Genomic DNA, 15,994 nt, shown 5'->3' with positions numbered 1-15,994 from the left:
CCTCTATAACTACTTAACAGTGGTAGACAAAAGAATGTACAATCTTTGCAGGGGAGAGACAGCTAAACAAAAGAATTATAGTAAAATCTTACAAGGTTCTGTGACAGAATTCTGTACAGGGTTCTGAAATAGCACAAAGGAACAAGTGAGTGGTCAGTTTTATAGGCGAGAGGGTGGATGGGAAGGTTTGGAAAAGCCTGTAAGAAAATGGTCAAATTTGAATGAGTCTTTGAAAGATGTTTATGATGTAAGAGATTTGAAGCAAAAGAGGATATCAGGGGTGAAGACATGAAGTTTGAAAAGGTCTGGTTAATTTGGGAATTTGTAGGTATGATTCAAACTGAAGAGGAGACTTGGTAAGAATTGATATGAGAAATGATCAAGTCTCATGGAAAATATAAAAAGTATAGTTAAGCCATTGAGTTGACTAATTATCTGGTCCACTTCTTCACATATCCTTTTCTAAAACAGGTTCTTCAGAACCTTTTCAACATTCTAAGCATGATGGTGATGAGTGAGTTACGATGAGCCAGAGGACAGTAATATGAAATGTACTGAGTTACAACATGTATTAGCTGGGAATACATTCCTCTGCAAGTAACAGAAAACCCAAATAATGGTGGCTTAAAGAAAATTAAAAGCTTTACCTAGAAACCCACCAGCAGACTTCCATTTGCTTTCCTCTCATTAGACTGGAGTTAGGTGGCAGCATCTATCATGAAAAACCGGTATTTGGTTTGTTGTTGTTTTAATTTATTTTACTGAAGTATAGTTTATTTACAATATTGTGTTAATTTCTACTGTACAGGAAAGTGATTCAGTTATACATATATATACATTCTTTTTCATATTCTTTTCCATTATGATTTATCATAGGATATTGAATAGAGTTCCCTGGGCTATAGAGTAGGACCTTGTTGATTATCCATTCTGTATATAATAGTTTCCATCTGCTAATCCCAAACTCCCAATCTGTCCCCCACTCCCCCTTGGCAACCACAAGTCTGTTCTCTGTGTCTGAATGTGTTTCTGTTTTGTAGATAAGTTCATTTCTGTCATATTTTAGATTCCACATATAAGTGATATCATATGGTATTTGTCTTTCTCTTTCTGACTTACTTCACTTAGTATGAAAACATCTAGGGCCATCCATGTTGCTGCAAATGGCATTATTTCATTCCTTTTTATGGCTGAGTAGTATTCCATTGTATATATGTACCACATCATCTTTATCCATTCATCTTCAATGGACATTTAGGTTGTTTCCATGTCTTGGCTATTGTAAATAGTGTTGCAATGAACATTGGGGTGCATGTATCTTTTTGAGTTATAGTTTTCTTTGGATGTATGCCCAGGAGTGGGATTGCAAGATCGTATGGCAACTCTATTTTTAGTTTTTTGAGGAACCTCCATACTGTTTTCCACAGTGGCTGCACCAATTAGCATTCCCAACAACAGTGTAAGAGGGTTCCCTTTTCTCCATACCCTCTCCAGCATTTATTATTTGTAGACTTTTTAATGATGGCCATTCTGACTGGTGTGAGGTGATACCTCATTGTAATTTTGTTTTGCATTTTTCTAATAATTATCAGTATTCAGCATCTTTTCATGTGCCTGTTGGACATCTGTATGTCTTTTTAGAGAAATTTCTATTTAGGTCTTCTGCCCATTTTTCTATTGGGTTGGTTTTTTTTGTTACTGAGTTGTGTGAGCTGTTTGTAGATTTTGGAAATTAAGCCCCTGTTGGTTACATCATTTGCAAATATTTTCTTCCAGTCTGTAGGTTGTCTTTTCATTTTGTTTATAGTTTCCTTTGCTGTGCAAAAGCTTATAAGTTTGATTATAAACAACTATAACTTGTTTATTTTTGCTTCTATTTCTGTTGCCTTGGGAGACTGACCTAAGAAAACATTGGTATGATTTATTTCAGAGAATGTGTTGCCTATGTTCTCTTCTAATAGTTTTATGGTGTCATGTCTTATATTTAAGTCTGTAAGCCATTTTGAGTTTATTTTTTGTGTATGGAGTAAGGGTTTGTTCTAACTTCATTGATTTACATGTGACTGTCCAACTTTCCCAACACCACTTCCTGAAGAGACTGTCTTTTCTCCATTGTATATTCTTGCCTCCTTTGTTGAAGATTAATTGACCATAGGTGTGTGGGTTTATTTCTGGTCTCTCTCTTTTCCGTTGAATCCATATGTCTGTTTTTGTGCCGGTACCATGCTGTTTTTATTACTGTGGCTTTCTAGGATTGTCTGAAGTTTGGGAAGGTTATACCTCCAGCTTTGTTCGTTTTCTTCAGGAGTGCTTTGGCAGTTCTGGGTATTTTATGGTTCTATATAAATTTTAGGATTATTTGTTGTAGTTCGGTGAAAAATGGTATGGGTAATTTGATAGGGATAAGATTAAATCTGTAGATTGCTTTGGGTAGCATGGCCTTTTTAACAATATTAATTCTTCCAATCCAAGAGCATGGGATATTTCCCATTTCTTTAAATCATCTTCAATTTCCTTTATTAATGTTTTATATTTCTCAGCATATGTCTTTCACCTCCTTGGTGAGGTTTATTCCTAAGTATTTTCTTTTTTGATATGATTTTAAAAGAGATTGTTTTTTTTTCTTTCCCTTTCTGGTATTTCATTGTTAGTGTAAAGAAATGCAACCAATTTCTGTGTGTTAATCTTGTATCGTGGCTACCTTATGAATTTGTTTATCGGTTCTGCTAGTTTTTCTGTAGGTCATTAGGGTTTTCTACATATCATGTCACATAATTACAATTTTACCTCTTCCCTTCCAATTTGGATCCCTTTTATTTCTTTTTCTTGTCTGATTGCTGTGGCTAGGACTTCCAGTACTATGTTGAATAGAAGAGGTGAGAGAGAGCATCCTCGTGTTGATCTAGATTTTAGCGTGAAGGCTTTCAGTTTTTCACCATTGAGTATTATATTGGCTGTAGGTTTGTCATAGTTTTTATTATGTTGAAATATGTTCTCTCTACACCCAGTTTGGTATGAGTTTTTATCATGAATGAATGTTGAATTTTGTCAAATGCTTTTTCTGCATCTTTTGAGATTATCAGGTAGTTTTTGTCTTTTCTGTGTCAGTGTGGTGTATCACATTGATTGATTTGCATATTTTGAACCATCCTTGTGACCCTGGGATGAATCCAGCTAGGTCATAGTGTATGATCTTTCTTATGTGTTGTTGGATTCAGTTTGCTAGTATTTTATTGAGAATTTTTGCATCTGTAATCATCAAAGATACTGGCCTGTAATTTTCTTCTTTTGTAGTGTCTTTGTCTGGTTTTGGTATCGGGCTGATGGTGGCTTCATAGAATGTCTTTGGGAGTTTTCCGTCCTCTTCACTCTTTTGGAAGAGTTTAAGAAGGATCAGTATGAGTCCTTTTTTGTGTGCTTGGTAGGATTCGCCTGTGAAGCCATCAGGCCCTGGACTTTTGTTTGTAGGGAGTTTTTTTATTACAGATTCTATTTCACTTCTAGTGATTGTTCTGTCCAAAGTATCTATTTCTTCTTGATTCAGTTTTGGTGGGATGTTTCTAGAAACTTGTCCATTTCTTCTAGGTTGTTCAATTTGTTGGCATATAATTGTTCATAGTATTCGCTTATGGTTTTTTGTATTTCTGCAGTATCAGTTGTGATTTCTCCTCTTTCATTTCTCATTTTGTTTATCTGATTCTCCTCTCTTTTCTTCTTGGTGAGCCTGTCTAGAGGTTTGTCAATCTTGTTTAGCCTTTCAGAGAATCAGCCCTTGGTTTTATTGATTTCTTTCTATTGTTTTTGTAATCCCTTTTTCATTTATTTCCTCTCTGGTCCTTATCATTTCCTTCTTTCTGCTTACTTTGGGTTTTGTTTGTTCTTCTTTTTCTAATTCGTTTAGGTGTTAGGTTTTTATTTGAAATTTTTCTTGTTCTTTGAGGGAGGGAGGCCTGTATCACAATGAACTGATCTCTAAGAACTGCTCTGCTGTAGCCCATGGATTTTTGTATGATTGTATTTTCATTGTCATTTGTCTCAAGGTATTTTTTAATTTCCTCTTTGATTTCATCATTGACCCATTGGGTTTTTTGGTAGCATGTTGTTTAGTCTCCATGTAATCTTTTTTTTTTTTTTCTCGTTTCTTTTTCTGTGGTTGATTTCAGTTTCATGCTGTTGTGGTTAGAAAACCTGCTTGAAAACATTTCTGTACTCTTAAATTTGTTGAGGCTTGTTTTGTGCCTCAGTATGTGGTCAACCCTAGAGAATGCCCCATGTGCACTTGAAAAGACTGTGTATTGGGTTTTTTGGATATAATGCCTGAAAATATCAATTAAGTCTAAATGCTCTAGTGTATCATTTAGGATCTCTGCTGCATTATTGATTTTCTGTCTAGAAGATCTGTCCACTGATATGAGCAGGGTGTTTAAGTCTCCTACTATTATTGTACTCCCATCCCTTTTTCCCTTTATGTCTGTTAGTATTTGTTTTATGTATTTGGGTGCTCCTATATTGGGTGCATATATGTTGACGAATGTAATATCCTCCTCTTGTATTGATCCTTTCATCATTATATAGTGTTGTTCTTTATCTTTCTTTATGGTCTTTGTTTTAAAGTCCATTTTGCCTGATATGGGTAGTGCTACCCCTGCTTTCTTGTCATTTCTGTTTGCATGAGATATTTTTTTCCATCCCCTCACTTTCAGTCTGTGTCCTTCACTCTGAAGTGGGTCTCTTGTAGACAGCATATGGTAGGCTCTTGTTTTTTAATCCAATCTGCCAGTCTGTATTTTTTGATTGCAGCATTTAGTCCATTGACATTTAAGGTAATTATTGATAGATATATATTTATTGCCATTTTTAACCTTGTTTTCCAGTTGATTTTGTATTTTTTCTTTGTTCCTTTCTTTTTGTTTTTCCTTTTGTGGTTTGATGATTTTCTTTTGTATTATGCTTGTTCTCTTCTTTTTGGTTTTTGTGAATCTGTTGTATGTTTTTTGATTTGTAGTAACCCATATGGTTTTCAAATATGTTAACCCATTACTATATCTACTTGCTTTAGACTGATGATAGTCATATAGGCTCAAACACATTCTAAAATTTAAAAATCTACATTATTTTACTCTCCTACCTGGCATTTTATGATTTTGATACTCTCTTTTACATCTTCATGTTTATCCTTTTTCTGTTCATTTTGCTTATCATCCCTTTCATAAAAATGTTTGTTTTTTACTCTAATCTGTATACTGGCTTAAGTGATTTACTTTCCATTTTTGATTTTCTCTTTTATATAGATTATTGCTTCTTTTCTATTTAGAGAAGGCCTTTAATTATTTCTTTTAGTATAGGTTTAGTATTGCTGTTATTCTTTTAGTTTTTGCTCTTCTGAGAAATTCTGTCTCTTTCCTATTCCAAATGATAATCGTGCTGAGTAGAGTATCCTAGGTTGCAGATTTTTTTCTTTTCAGGACTTTGACTATATCTTGCCACTCCCTTCTGTCCTGCAATGTTTTCTATAGGAAAATCAGGTAATAGCCTTATGGTGGTTCCCTTGTAATTAACTCTTTTTACTCCCTTCTGGCCTGCAGTGTTTTCTATAGGGAAATCAGGTAACAGCCTTATGTGGGTTCCCTTGTAATTAACCCTTTTTTCTCTTGGTGCCTTTAGAATCTTCTCTTTATCTTTAACTTTTGCCACTTTAATCATAATATGTCTTGGTGTAGGTCTGCTTGGGTTCATCTTGTTTGGGACCCTCTGTGCTTCCTGTGCCTAGATATCTGTTTCCTTCTTTAGGTTTGGGAAGTTTTCAGCCATAATTTCTTCAAATACATTTTCGATCCCCTTGTCTCTTTCTTCCCCTTCTGAAATTCCTATTATGCATAGATTGGCACGCTTTATATTTAATACTTTAAAAACTTTTATTGTGGACATATAATAATACAATGAATCCCCCTCTGTGGACCATCATTCAGCTTCAAAAATTGCCAACTATTGGCTAATTTTGTTTCATCGATGCCCTCATGTACTCACCCTGCCCATATTATTATGTTTTAGTTAATAGACTTTTTTTTTGAGAGAAGTTTTAGGTTCACAAAAAATTAAGCAGATAATATGCAGCATTCCCACCTCTCCCTCTTCACCCAGTTTCTCCCATTATTAACATCTTGCATTAGTCTGGTACATTTGTTACAATTGATGAACCAATACTGAGACATTATTATTAACCAAAGTCTGTAGCTTATATTACAGTTCACTCTTTGTGTTGTACAGTTCTATGAGCATAAGCTGTTTATTCCACAATTTATAGAGTCAATTATCCCTAAGACCATAAATGTCTGGACTAAATCTAAACTGCCTTCTAAATCTTTAGTCCAGGAATCAGTGAAGTGATAAAAAAAAAAAGCCCTTGGAACTAATTGAAAATTGTAAAGGTGAGGAAACAGCAGACCATACTAAAAATCACCAGTCCTGGTACATAAAAGCAACTGTAGCGCAAGTCATCTTTGCCCAAAGTGTGGGTGGGGCTGTGGGCTGGGGAGGAGCCTGTATCCTGCCCTGGCCCTTATGGGCCTGGAGGAGACAGAACCCACTCTTCAAGGAACAGTAATTTTAATTGAAGCAACATTGTTGAGGCAGCAGGAGCAGGAAGGAGAGCATAGAACTTTCCACAAGCATGACTGGAGTCAGAACCTCCGAGGTCCTTGCGGCAGGGAAGAGAAGCCTTTGAGTCAAGTACTGAAGCTCAGTGCTTTGGCCTGGGTGCTATACATGTCACTTCTGCTCAGACTTCCTTAGCTGCAAGGAGGCATGTGGCTGTGCCTGGCTTCACGGGAGTGTGGAAGTATCCTACCTTAACGGCAGTGTCCATGTACTCCAGTTGCTGGGGCCTCCACGGACTGTGACCCATGGAGACTGCTGCTGCCGTTAAGTCCCAGAGGTGGGGATGGGGGAGAAGTTTGGGGCAGCTTCAAGGCCTGGACCCCACAAGTGGGTGGCCCTGGCGAGGGCTCTGGAGCTCTGCAGGGCACAGCCCTCAGCCTGTCCCTGAGCCACCAGCTCACCCTCCGGCCTGAGGCCAGAGGGCCTGGAGGGCCCCAGGGAGAAGGCTGCGATCCTCCTCTCTCTGCACTCTCCGCAGCGAGGACCACTGCCAGGCTGATTGTTGGCAGAGCGGGACCTCTAACCACTGGCAAGCTTTGTATTATCCCATAGATCTTTTCTATTGCTTCCATTTTTTTCATTTATTTTATATTGGCTTTCTGTCTGCTGTTCTGATTGGGTGATTTACATTATTTTGTTTTTCAGAACACATTCATTCTGCATTATTCAGTCTGCTGTTTATTGCCTTTAGCTCAGCTTTCATCTGGGCAACTGAGTTTTCTAATTTTTCTTGGCTCCTCTATATAGTTTCTAGTTCCTTTTTACAGTAATATGTATTTCAATTATAGTCTTTCTTAATTCCTTCAGTATTTTCACTATCTCCTTTTTGAAATCAGTATCTATTAGATGAAGATGTCTGTTTCACTGTTTGTTCTTTCAGGGCAATTCTCTTGATCTTTTAATTGGAAGCGGTTGTTCTGCTTCTTCATTTTACTTATATTTCTCTTACTCTATGAGTTTAGGAGAAACAGTTAATTACTGTGGTCTTGGAGGGCTATTTTTATGTGGGAGTATCCATGTGTAGCCTGCATGGGTTTAATATATTTGGTGGGAGGGCTGTTTTTAGTATGGCTGCCTCTTTCCTCAGTGTGTGCTGGCCATTATCACCTTAAAAGGGGGTGTGACTGGTGTTGTGGTGACCCGAGCCTGAACTGAATGTTGAGCGGATCCTCCTCTTTGCTCTGTGGTTGTCACAGCCCTGTTGGAGGCAGCGTCTACCCCCTAGTTGTTGGAGTAGAAACCCTCAGATCTGTTTCTGATGTGCGGTGTGAGATAGGTGGAATTGGAGCACTCCCACTGAGAGAGGAGCCACTGAGTGTTCCTCTCCCAGAGCTATCCACTGTGAAGTGCGCTCCATGGTGTCACCTGAAACCCACTGTGCAAGCTAACAAAGTATACTGTTGGTGGCATGCCCTTGGTCCCACCTCAACTTTGGGAATGCGGGCAGTAGTCCCTGGTGTCCCTCAGGCCCTGTGTTTACAAAGCCACCAGCGCAAATCAACCAGTGCAGATCCACTGAAGTCAGGTACCACGACTGCAGTAGTTGCACACCTGGACCCGCCATGGGAGCTATGGAAGCAACCCAGACCCTGTCCCAGCCTGCATGTGCATGCGCCCACAGAGCCCACAGGTGCTAAGTCCAGACCCATCAGAGCTGCAGGAGCACCCGTTGTCCATTCAGATATCATGCAGTCGCTGAGTTTTTACAAAACCAGTAGCCGTGGCATAAATCTGCAGATCACACAGTCGTGGGGAGATGGCTTAGATTTCAGCCCTGCTTCCTAAGTTGTGTGACCCCTGGTAATCAACTCGGATTTCAGCCCCGCCTCCACTTGTGGGCAACCCCCTGGCACTTGCATGCCCCCAGAGCTTGTAGAGGTGGTGCCAAGCCAGCTGAGAGTGTGCAGAGAAAGAGGCTGCTATGGCGGCACTGCCCCTCCCTTCACTCATATGCACATTAACAGTGGGGTTTCAGTGGCAGCCCCACTCCCTCTGTGAGCATGCCAAGTGTGAGGCTGCTATTGGCAGGCACCACTCCTCCCTTCTCACACCCCCTTAACAATGACACTTCGCTTCTATGGCGGGCCCAGGCTTCTTCCATGTATACCCACCGGTTGATGCTGTACCACACTCCAGCCCCTTCCTACTGTCTCCACACAGCCAACCCCAGTCCTTCCCCTGGGTCTGTCCTCTAAAGCTGGAGTATCAGCACCCAGCCCTCATGTGCACCAGCCGATGTGCATCTCAGGCTGGGGAGTGCAGGGCAGTGGCCCAGACCATCTATTCTGGTCTCGCTGTGCAAACTGGCTGCTGCTGTCTCTTCTGAGCCTCTGAAGCTCCCTTTCTGTCCCACCTGAGGGGGCTTCCAAGGTATGGGAACCTTTTCCTCTTTCATGACTCCCTCCCAGGGACACAGGTCCCATCCCACTTCCCTTTTTTTCTTTTTCTTTCATCCTACCCGATTACATGGAGATCTTTCTTGCACTTTTAGGTTCTGAGATCTGCCAGGTTCAGTAGGTATTCTGTGAGAATTGTTCCACAGAGATGTATTTTTCATGTATTTGTGGGTGGAGGTGACCTCCATGTCCTTCTATTCTGCCACCTTGATTGGAGCCTCCAGTATGTGGTTTTTTGAGAGTATATTAGATCATAAACAGAACTAGCTATATAAACACTGAGAACCAAGCTTGTGAAAAATAAGATTTTGTAATTTGCCTCTTGCACATGCATTTAAAGTTCTAAATTTTAAAACTGTGTGCAAATTTTAAAAACGTTTTATTACAACCATAAAAAATGTCAGAGGCATGGAATTTTGAGCTGGTGAGACCTTGGTGTATCCAATCTGCTTTCATGCCATTAATATTTGTAAGACTAATGAATGTTGAAAACAATATAAATTTTCATATTATTTTTAGGGACGAGAGATAGATCTTTCTCATAGCAGTGAATCTCAAACAGTGAAGAAGTTTGGTGCTTCCATTTCATTTCCACCAGTAAATTTAGAAATTATAAAGAAGCAACTAAATACTAGGTAAGTAATATTAATTTTAAAATTTATATTTGTCATAGACATTTAATAATGAAAAAAATTAGCACTATAATCTTTTTAACTATTAAATATTAGTATTAAAGAGATTTATAGGAAAAAATTAGCATCACCTGTTACCACATTAATATAACTGATTTCCTTTTTTTATATGTCTTTTAGTGTTTATAATAAATATAGTATAGTTACAATCAATAAAATCAAGTTCTGCTTTTTTCACTTACTATTTTTGTTAGCATTTATCTGCATTGTTAAATAGCCTTTAATTTTTAAAAATAATATGTCGGGAGTGTTGGCAGCAAGATGCCAGAATAAGAATCCCTAGACCTCATTGCCCCACAGAGATACCAACTTAACAACAACATACTGTCCAAAAAGCTTTTATGAGTACTCCAGGAATCAGGAAGTTGTAGTACCCCAGGCAAGCTCAAAGCCCAAAATAGCCACATTGTAATGGGTAAGAAAAACCATTTCATTCCAACTGCATCTAGCCCCTCTCACAAGCCAGCACTGCTTTTGATGGAGAGAAAAAACCCAAGTCATAGCTTTTCCATTGGGAAGGAGAAAGAAGTGTGGAACACTGTCTTTTGGAGGTACTGCCCAAGGGACTTGTTTCTGTCTTGTCTGTCTCAGAGCACTGATGGGGAACCATCATACATTAAATACCTGAGGACAAGAAAGAGCTAAGCAGCCTGTTGCAGAACTGGAAAGTCTGCAGTACTACAAACACCAGAGGGAACAAGAGACTACAGAATCCTGAAAAGGAAACCCACAAATCTCTATAACTAGGAAATTTCATATAGAAGGCCAGAGAAGGTGCATCCCCCAGGAAAGGTTTGAGAAGACACTCTTCCCCACACAACACCACTGGGAATCTCCAGTCAAGCTGATTGAAATGCACTTAAGGGAAACAGCTTCATATGAGGGAGAAACTCCCCTTAAGTGCATTTTCAAATACACAAAACACAACAAAAAGATAACCAGATACATGAAGAAACAAGGAAACATGGCCCAATCAAAGGGCCAAAATTAATTCCAGAACTAAAAGAAACAGAGGTCTATGAATTACCTGACAAAGAATTCAGAATAGTCGTCTTAAAGAAGCTTAATGTCTTCTTAAAGAAGCTTAATGTGCCATAAGTGATCACAGACAACTAAAGAAATCAGGGAACTGATACATGAACAAGGTTGGAATACCAACAGAGGTGGAAACTAAGAAAGAACCAGAGGTTCTAGAGCTGAAAGTGTAATAATTGAACTAAAAAATTTACTGAAGGTAGCAGACTATATCAAGCAGAAGAAACAAGCGAGACCTCCGAGAGTGATTATTTGAAATTACCAAGTCAGAGTAACAAAAAGAAAAAAAAAAGAAAAGTGAAGAAATCCTAAGGGATTTATATGATGCTATCAAGCAGAACAACATATACATTATGGGAATCCAAGAAGGAGAAGAGTAGCAGAATGGGACAGAGAGCTTATCTGAAGATATAATGGCCAAAGCCTTACCAGCCTGAGGAAGGAAATGGGCATTCAACTTCAAAAAGTTAAAAGGACTCCAACAAAGATGAACACAAGGAGGCTTACACTGAGATGATTATAATCAAACTTTCTAGATACAAAGAATTTTAAAAGCCACAAAACAAAAGCACCTCATCATGTACAAGAGGGCCCCATAAGATTAACAAGAGACTTCTCAACAGAAACATTACAGGGGCCAGAAGGGAGTAGGATGATATATTCAAAGTACTGAAAGAAAGAAACTGCCAACAGAGATTACTGTATCCAGCAAAACTGTCCTTCATGTATGAAGGAGAAATAAAGAACTCGGGTAAACAAAGCTGAGGGAGTTCATCACACTAGACCTGCCTTAACAAAAATTGCTGAAAGATATCCTTCAAGTTGAAATGAAAGAACACTAGACAGTAGCATGAACCATACAAAAATACGAAGTTCTCTGGTAAAAGTAAATATATATATAAATACAGAATCCAGTAATACTGTAAGAGTGGTGTAAAAATAACTTTTAATATAGAATTTTAAAGGTAAAAGCACAAAAATAACTATAACACGTTAGTGGATACAAAATTTTTAAGTGTAGTCTGTGATATCAATAACAAGAGGTGGAGGGGGAGATATAAAGAAGTAGAGTTTTTGTATGTGATTGAAGTTAAGATGTTGTCAGTTTAAAATAGATTACTAGAATTATAAGGTTTTTTTTTGGTAATCCCCATGGTAAACATAAAGAAAATACCTATAGAAGATATGCAGAGGAAAATGAAAACGATCCAGAGCACAACACTACAAAAAAATCAACAAAACACAAGGCAGCAACAAAGTGAGAGAGTGACATGGACATATATACACTACCAAACGTAAAATAGATAGCTAGTGGGAAGCAGCCGCATAGCACAGGGAGATCAGCTCGGTGCTTTGTGACCACCTAGAGGGGTGGGATAGGGAGGGTGGAGGGGAGGGAGACGCAAGAGGGAAGAGATATGGGAACATATGTATATGTATAACTGATTCACTTTGTTATAAAGCAGAAACTAACACACCATTGTAAAGCAATTATACTCCAATAAACATGTTAAAAAAAAAAAAAGAGAGAGGGAGAGGTACAAAATAACTACAAGACAGCCAAAAAAAAATTTAAAAATAACAGTCGTAAGTCCTTCCATATCACTAATTACTTCAAATGTGAATGGATTATATTCTATAATCAAAAGGCATACAGTGGCTGAATAGGTTGGGAAAAATAAAAGAAACAAGATCTGGGAATTCCCTGGTGGTCCAGTGGTTAGGATTCTGTGCTTTCACTGCCTATCACCTGGGTTTGATCCCTGGTCAGGGAACTAAGGTCCCACAAGCTGCACAGCCAAAAAATTTCAAAAAGCAAGAGCCAACTATATACTATCTGCAAGAGGCTCACTTAGATTTAAGGATGCGTATAGGATGAAAGTGATAGGATTGCAAAAAGATTCCATGAAAACAGTAAACAAAAGAGAGCAGGAGTGGCATTACTTAGAGAAAAGAATTTTAAGTTTAAAACTACAAGGGACAAGGATATTATGTAATATAAAAGGGTCAATTTATTGGGACAATATAGCAATTATATATATATATACACACACACCCAACAGTAGAGCACCTAACTGTATAAAGCAAATATTGACAGAGCTGAAGGGGGAAATAGCAATATAATAATAGTATGAGACCTCAATATCACACTTCCAAATAATTGATGAAATAGAGAATCTTAAGGAAACAGTGATCTTGAACAAAGCTAAATGAACCTAACAAATATATGGAATGTTCCACCCAACAGCAGCAGAATATACTTTCTTTTCAAGCACATAGACCATACTCTGCAGGATAGATCCCACATTAGGTCACAAACAAGTCTTAGCAGATTTAAGGTTGAAATCATACCTTTTCCAAGCACAGTGCAGTGAGACTGGAAATTGGTAACAGAAAGGGAAAGGGAAAATTCACAAATGTGTGGAAACTAAACACGCTCTTGAACAGCCAATGTACCAAAGAAGAAATCAAAATGGAAACTATAAAGTATCTTGAGGCAAATGAAAACAAAAACACCAAAAGTTATGGGATGCAGCAAAAGCAGTACTAAGAGGGAAGTTTATAGCAATGAACACATTAAAAAAGAAAGATATCAAATCAACAGCGTAACTGTACCTCAAAAAACTTAAAAAAGAACAAACTGAGCCCAGAGTTATCAGAAGGAAGGAAATAGTAAAGATTAGAGCAGAAATAAACATAATAGAGCATAGAAAAACAACTGAAGAAAAATCAAAACTGAAAGTTTTTTTTTTTTTAAGATCAAAAAAAATTGACAAACCCTTAGCCAGGCTAAGTGAAAAAGAGAATAGGTTCAAATAACAAAAATAAGAAAGAGAAACGTTACAGCTAATGCCACAGAAACAAACAAAAAGATCGTAAGATAGTACTCTAAACAATTATACACCAACAAACTAGATAACCAAGAAGAAATGGATCAATTTCAAGAAACATACAACCTACCAATACTGATTTATAAAGAGATGAAAAATTTGAACAAATCTGTTACTAGTAAGGAGATTGAATTAGTAGTCAAAAACCTACCAACAAAGAAAAGCCCAGGACAGATAACCTCACTGGATAATTCTACCAAACATTTAAAGATGAATTAACACCCATCCTTCTCAAACCCTTCCAAAAAACCGAAGAGGCAATAACATTCCCAAACTCATTCTATGAGGTCAGCATTACCCTGATCCCGAAATCTCAGACAAAGATAGTACAAGAAAAGAAAGTTAATAAGCCAATATCCCTGACGAATATTGTTGTAAAAACCCTCAATAAAATACTAGCAAATATAATTAACAGTACATTAAGAGGATTATACACATGACCAAGTGGGATTTATTCCTGGAATACAAGGATGATTCATAAGAAAATCAGTGTGGATACTACATTAACAGAATGAAGGGCAAAAACCACATGATGATCTCAACTGATACAGAAGACACCGTTGACAAAATTAAGCACACTTTCATCATAAAAACCCTCACCCAACTAGGAATAGGAAGAAATTACTTGAACATAATAAAGACCATATATGAGTAGCCCACAGCTAACATCATATTCAGTGGTGGAAAACCAAAAGCTTTCCCTATAAGATCAGGAACAAGGCAAGGATGCCTATTCTTGTCCCTTCTATTCAAAGTATTAGGAGTCCTAGCCAGAGAATTCACGCAAGAAAAATAAATTGATAAATAAATAAATAAAAGACATCCAAATAGGAAAGGAAGAAGTAAAATTATCTCTGTTCACAGATGATATGATCTTTTATGTAGGAAAGCCTGAAGACTACACTTACACACACACACACACACACACACACACACACACACACACCCTGTTAGAGCTAATAAATCTAGCAAATTGCAGAATGAAATATCAACACACAAAAATCAGTTGTTTCTATGCACTAACAATGAAAAGTCCAAAACTATATACTTAGAAAACACTCATTTACAATAGAATTAAAAAGAATAAAATTTAGGAATTAACTTAGTCAAGGAGGCAAAATATTTGTACATCAAAAATTATAAAACATTGCTGAAAGAAATTGAAGACATAAGTAAATGGAAAGACATCTCATGTTCATGGATCAGAAAACTTAATACTGTTAAAATGTCCATATTACCCAAAGCAATCTATAGATGCAGTGCATTCTCTATCAAAATCCCAAAGGCATTTTTTGCAGAAATAGGAAGAAATCCTGAAATTCATATGGAATCTCAAAGGACCCAAGAAAGAAAAAGCACAGGCAACAAAAGCAAAAAGAGACAAGTGGGACTACATCAAACGAAAATGTTTCTGCCTAACAAAGGAAATAATCAACAGAGTGAAAAGGCAACCAACGGAATAGGAGAAAATATTTGTAAACCATATATATGATAAGTGGTTAATACCCAAAATATATAAGTAGCTCATGTAACTCAACAACAGACTATCCAACTGAAAAATGGGCAAAGGACTGGAATAGACATTTTGCAAAGAAGACATGCAAGTGGTGAACAAACCTGAAAAGATGCTCAACATCACTAATCAGAGAATTAACAAATCATAACCACACCGAGCTATCACCTCATACCCATTAAGGTGGCCACTATGAAAAATACAGAAATTGACTAGTATTGTCAAAGATATAGAGAAAAGGGAACTCTTATACACTGTTGGTGGGAATGTAAAATGGTCAGCTGCTATGGAGAACAATTTCTGAAAAAGTTAAAAATATAATTACCATATGATCCAGCAATCCAACTTTTGGATATATGGCCAAAAGAATTCAAAAGAAAACAGTTCAAGAGATATTTGCACATTACAGCATTATTTACAGTAGCTTGGAGGTAGAAGCATCTTAAATGTCCATCAGCAGATGAATGGGTAAAGAAGATGTGGTATTTACACACAGTGGAGTATTTATTATCAGTGGTAAAAAAAAAAAAGAAACCCTGTCATGCCACAACATGGATGAACCTTGAGGACTGAGTGAAATAAACCAGTTACAAAAAGATAAATACTGCATGACTCTACTTTTATGAGGTATCTAAAGTAGTCATACTCTGAGGAACTGAAAGTAGAATGGTGGTTGCCAAGGGTGGGGGGAAATGGGGAGTTGTTGATCAGTGGGTATAGAACTTCAGTTCTGCAAGATGAAAAAGTTCTAAAGATCTGTTATGCATCAATGTGCATATCGTTAATACTACTCTAATATACTTTAATGGT

At 37.6% G+C, this 15,994-nt stretch overlaps 1 protein-coding gene across 5 annotated transcripts in view; it reads left to right on the top strand.

Annotated features, from left to right (window-relative positions):
- GCFC2 (GC-rich sequence DNA-binding factor 2) overlaps positions 1–15,994 on the top strand; it is a gene marked incomplete at its 5' end in the record, with an annotated part of 64,253 nt that overhangs the window by 17,828 nt on the left and 30,431 nt on the right. For all 5 annotated transcript variants that reach the window (XM_079720990.1, XM_079720991.1, XM_079720989.1 and 2 more), the window contains one exon: positions 9,573–9,688. In XM_079720990.1, coding sequence (XP_079577116.1) covers positions 9,573–9,688 — 116 coding nt within the window. The remainder of the gene's footprint in view (positions 1–9,572; positions 9,689–15,994) is intronic.

The sequence above is a fragment of the Hyperoodon ampullatus genome (assembly GCF_949752795.1).
Source record: "Hyperoodon ampullatus genome assembly, chromosome: 15".
In the NCBI taxonomy this organism is placed as follows: Eukaryota; Metazoa; Chordata; class Mammalia; order Artiodactyla; family Ziphiidae; genus Hyperoodon; species Hyperoodon ampullatus.
This window is presented reverse-complemented; position numbering and strand designations above follow the sequence as displayed.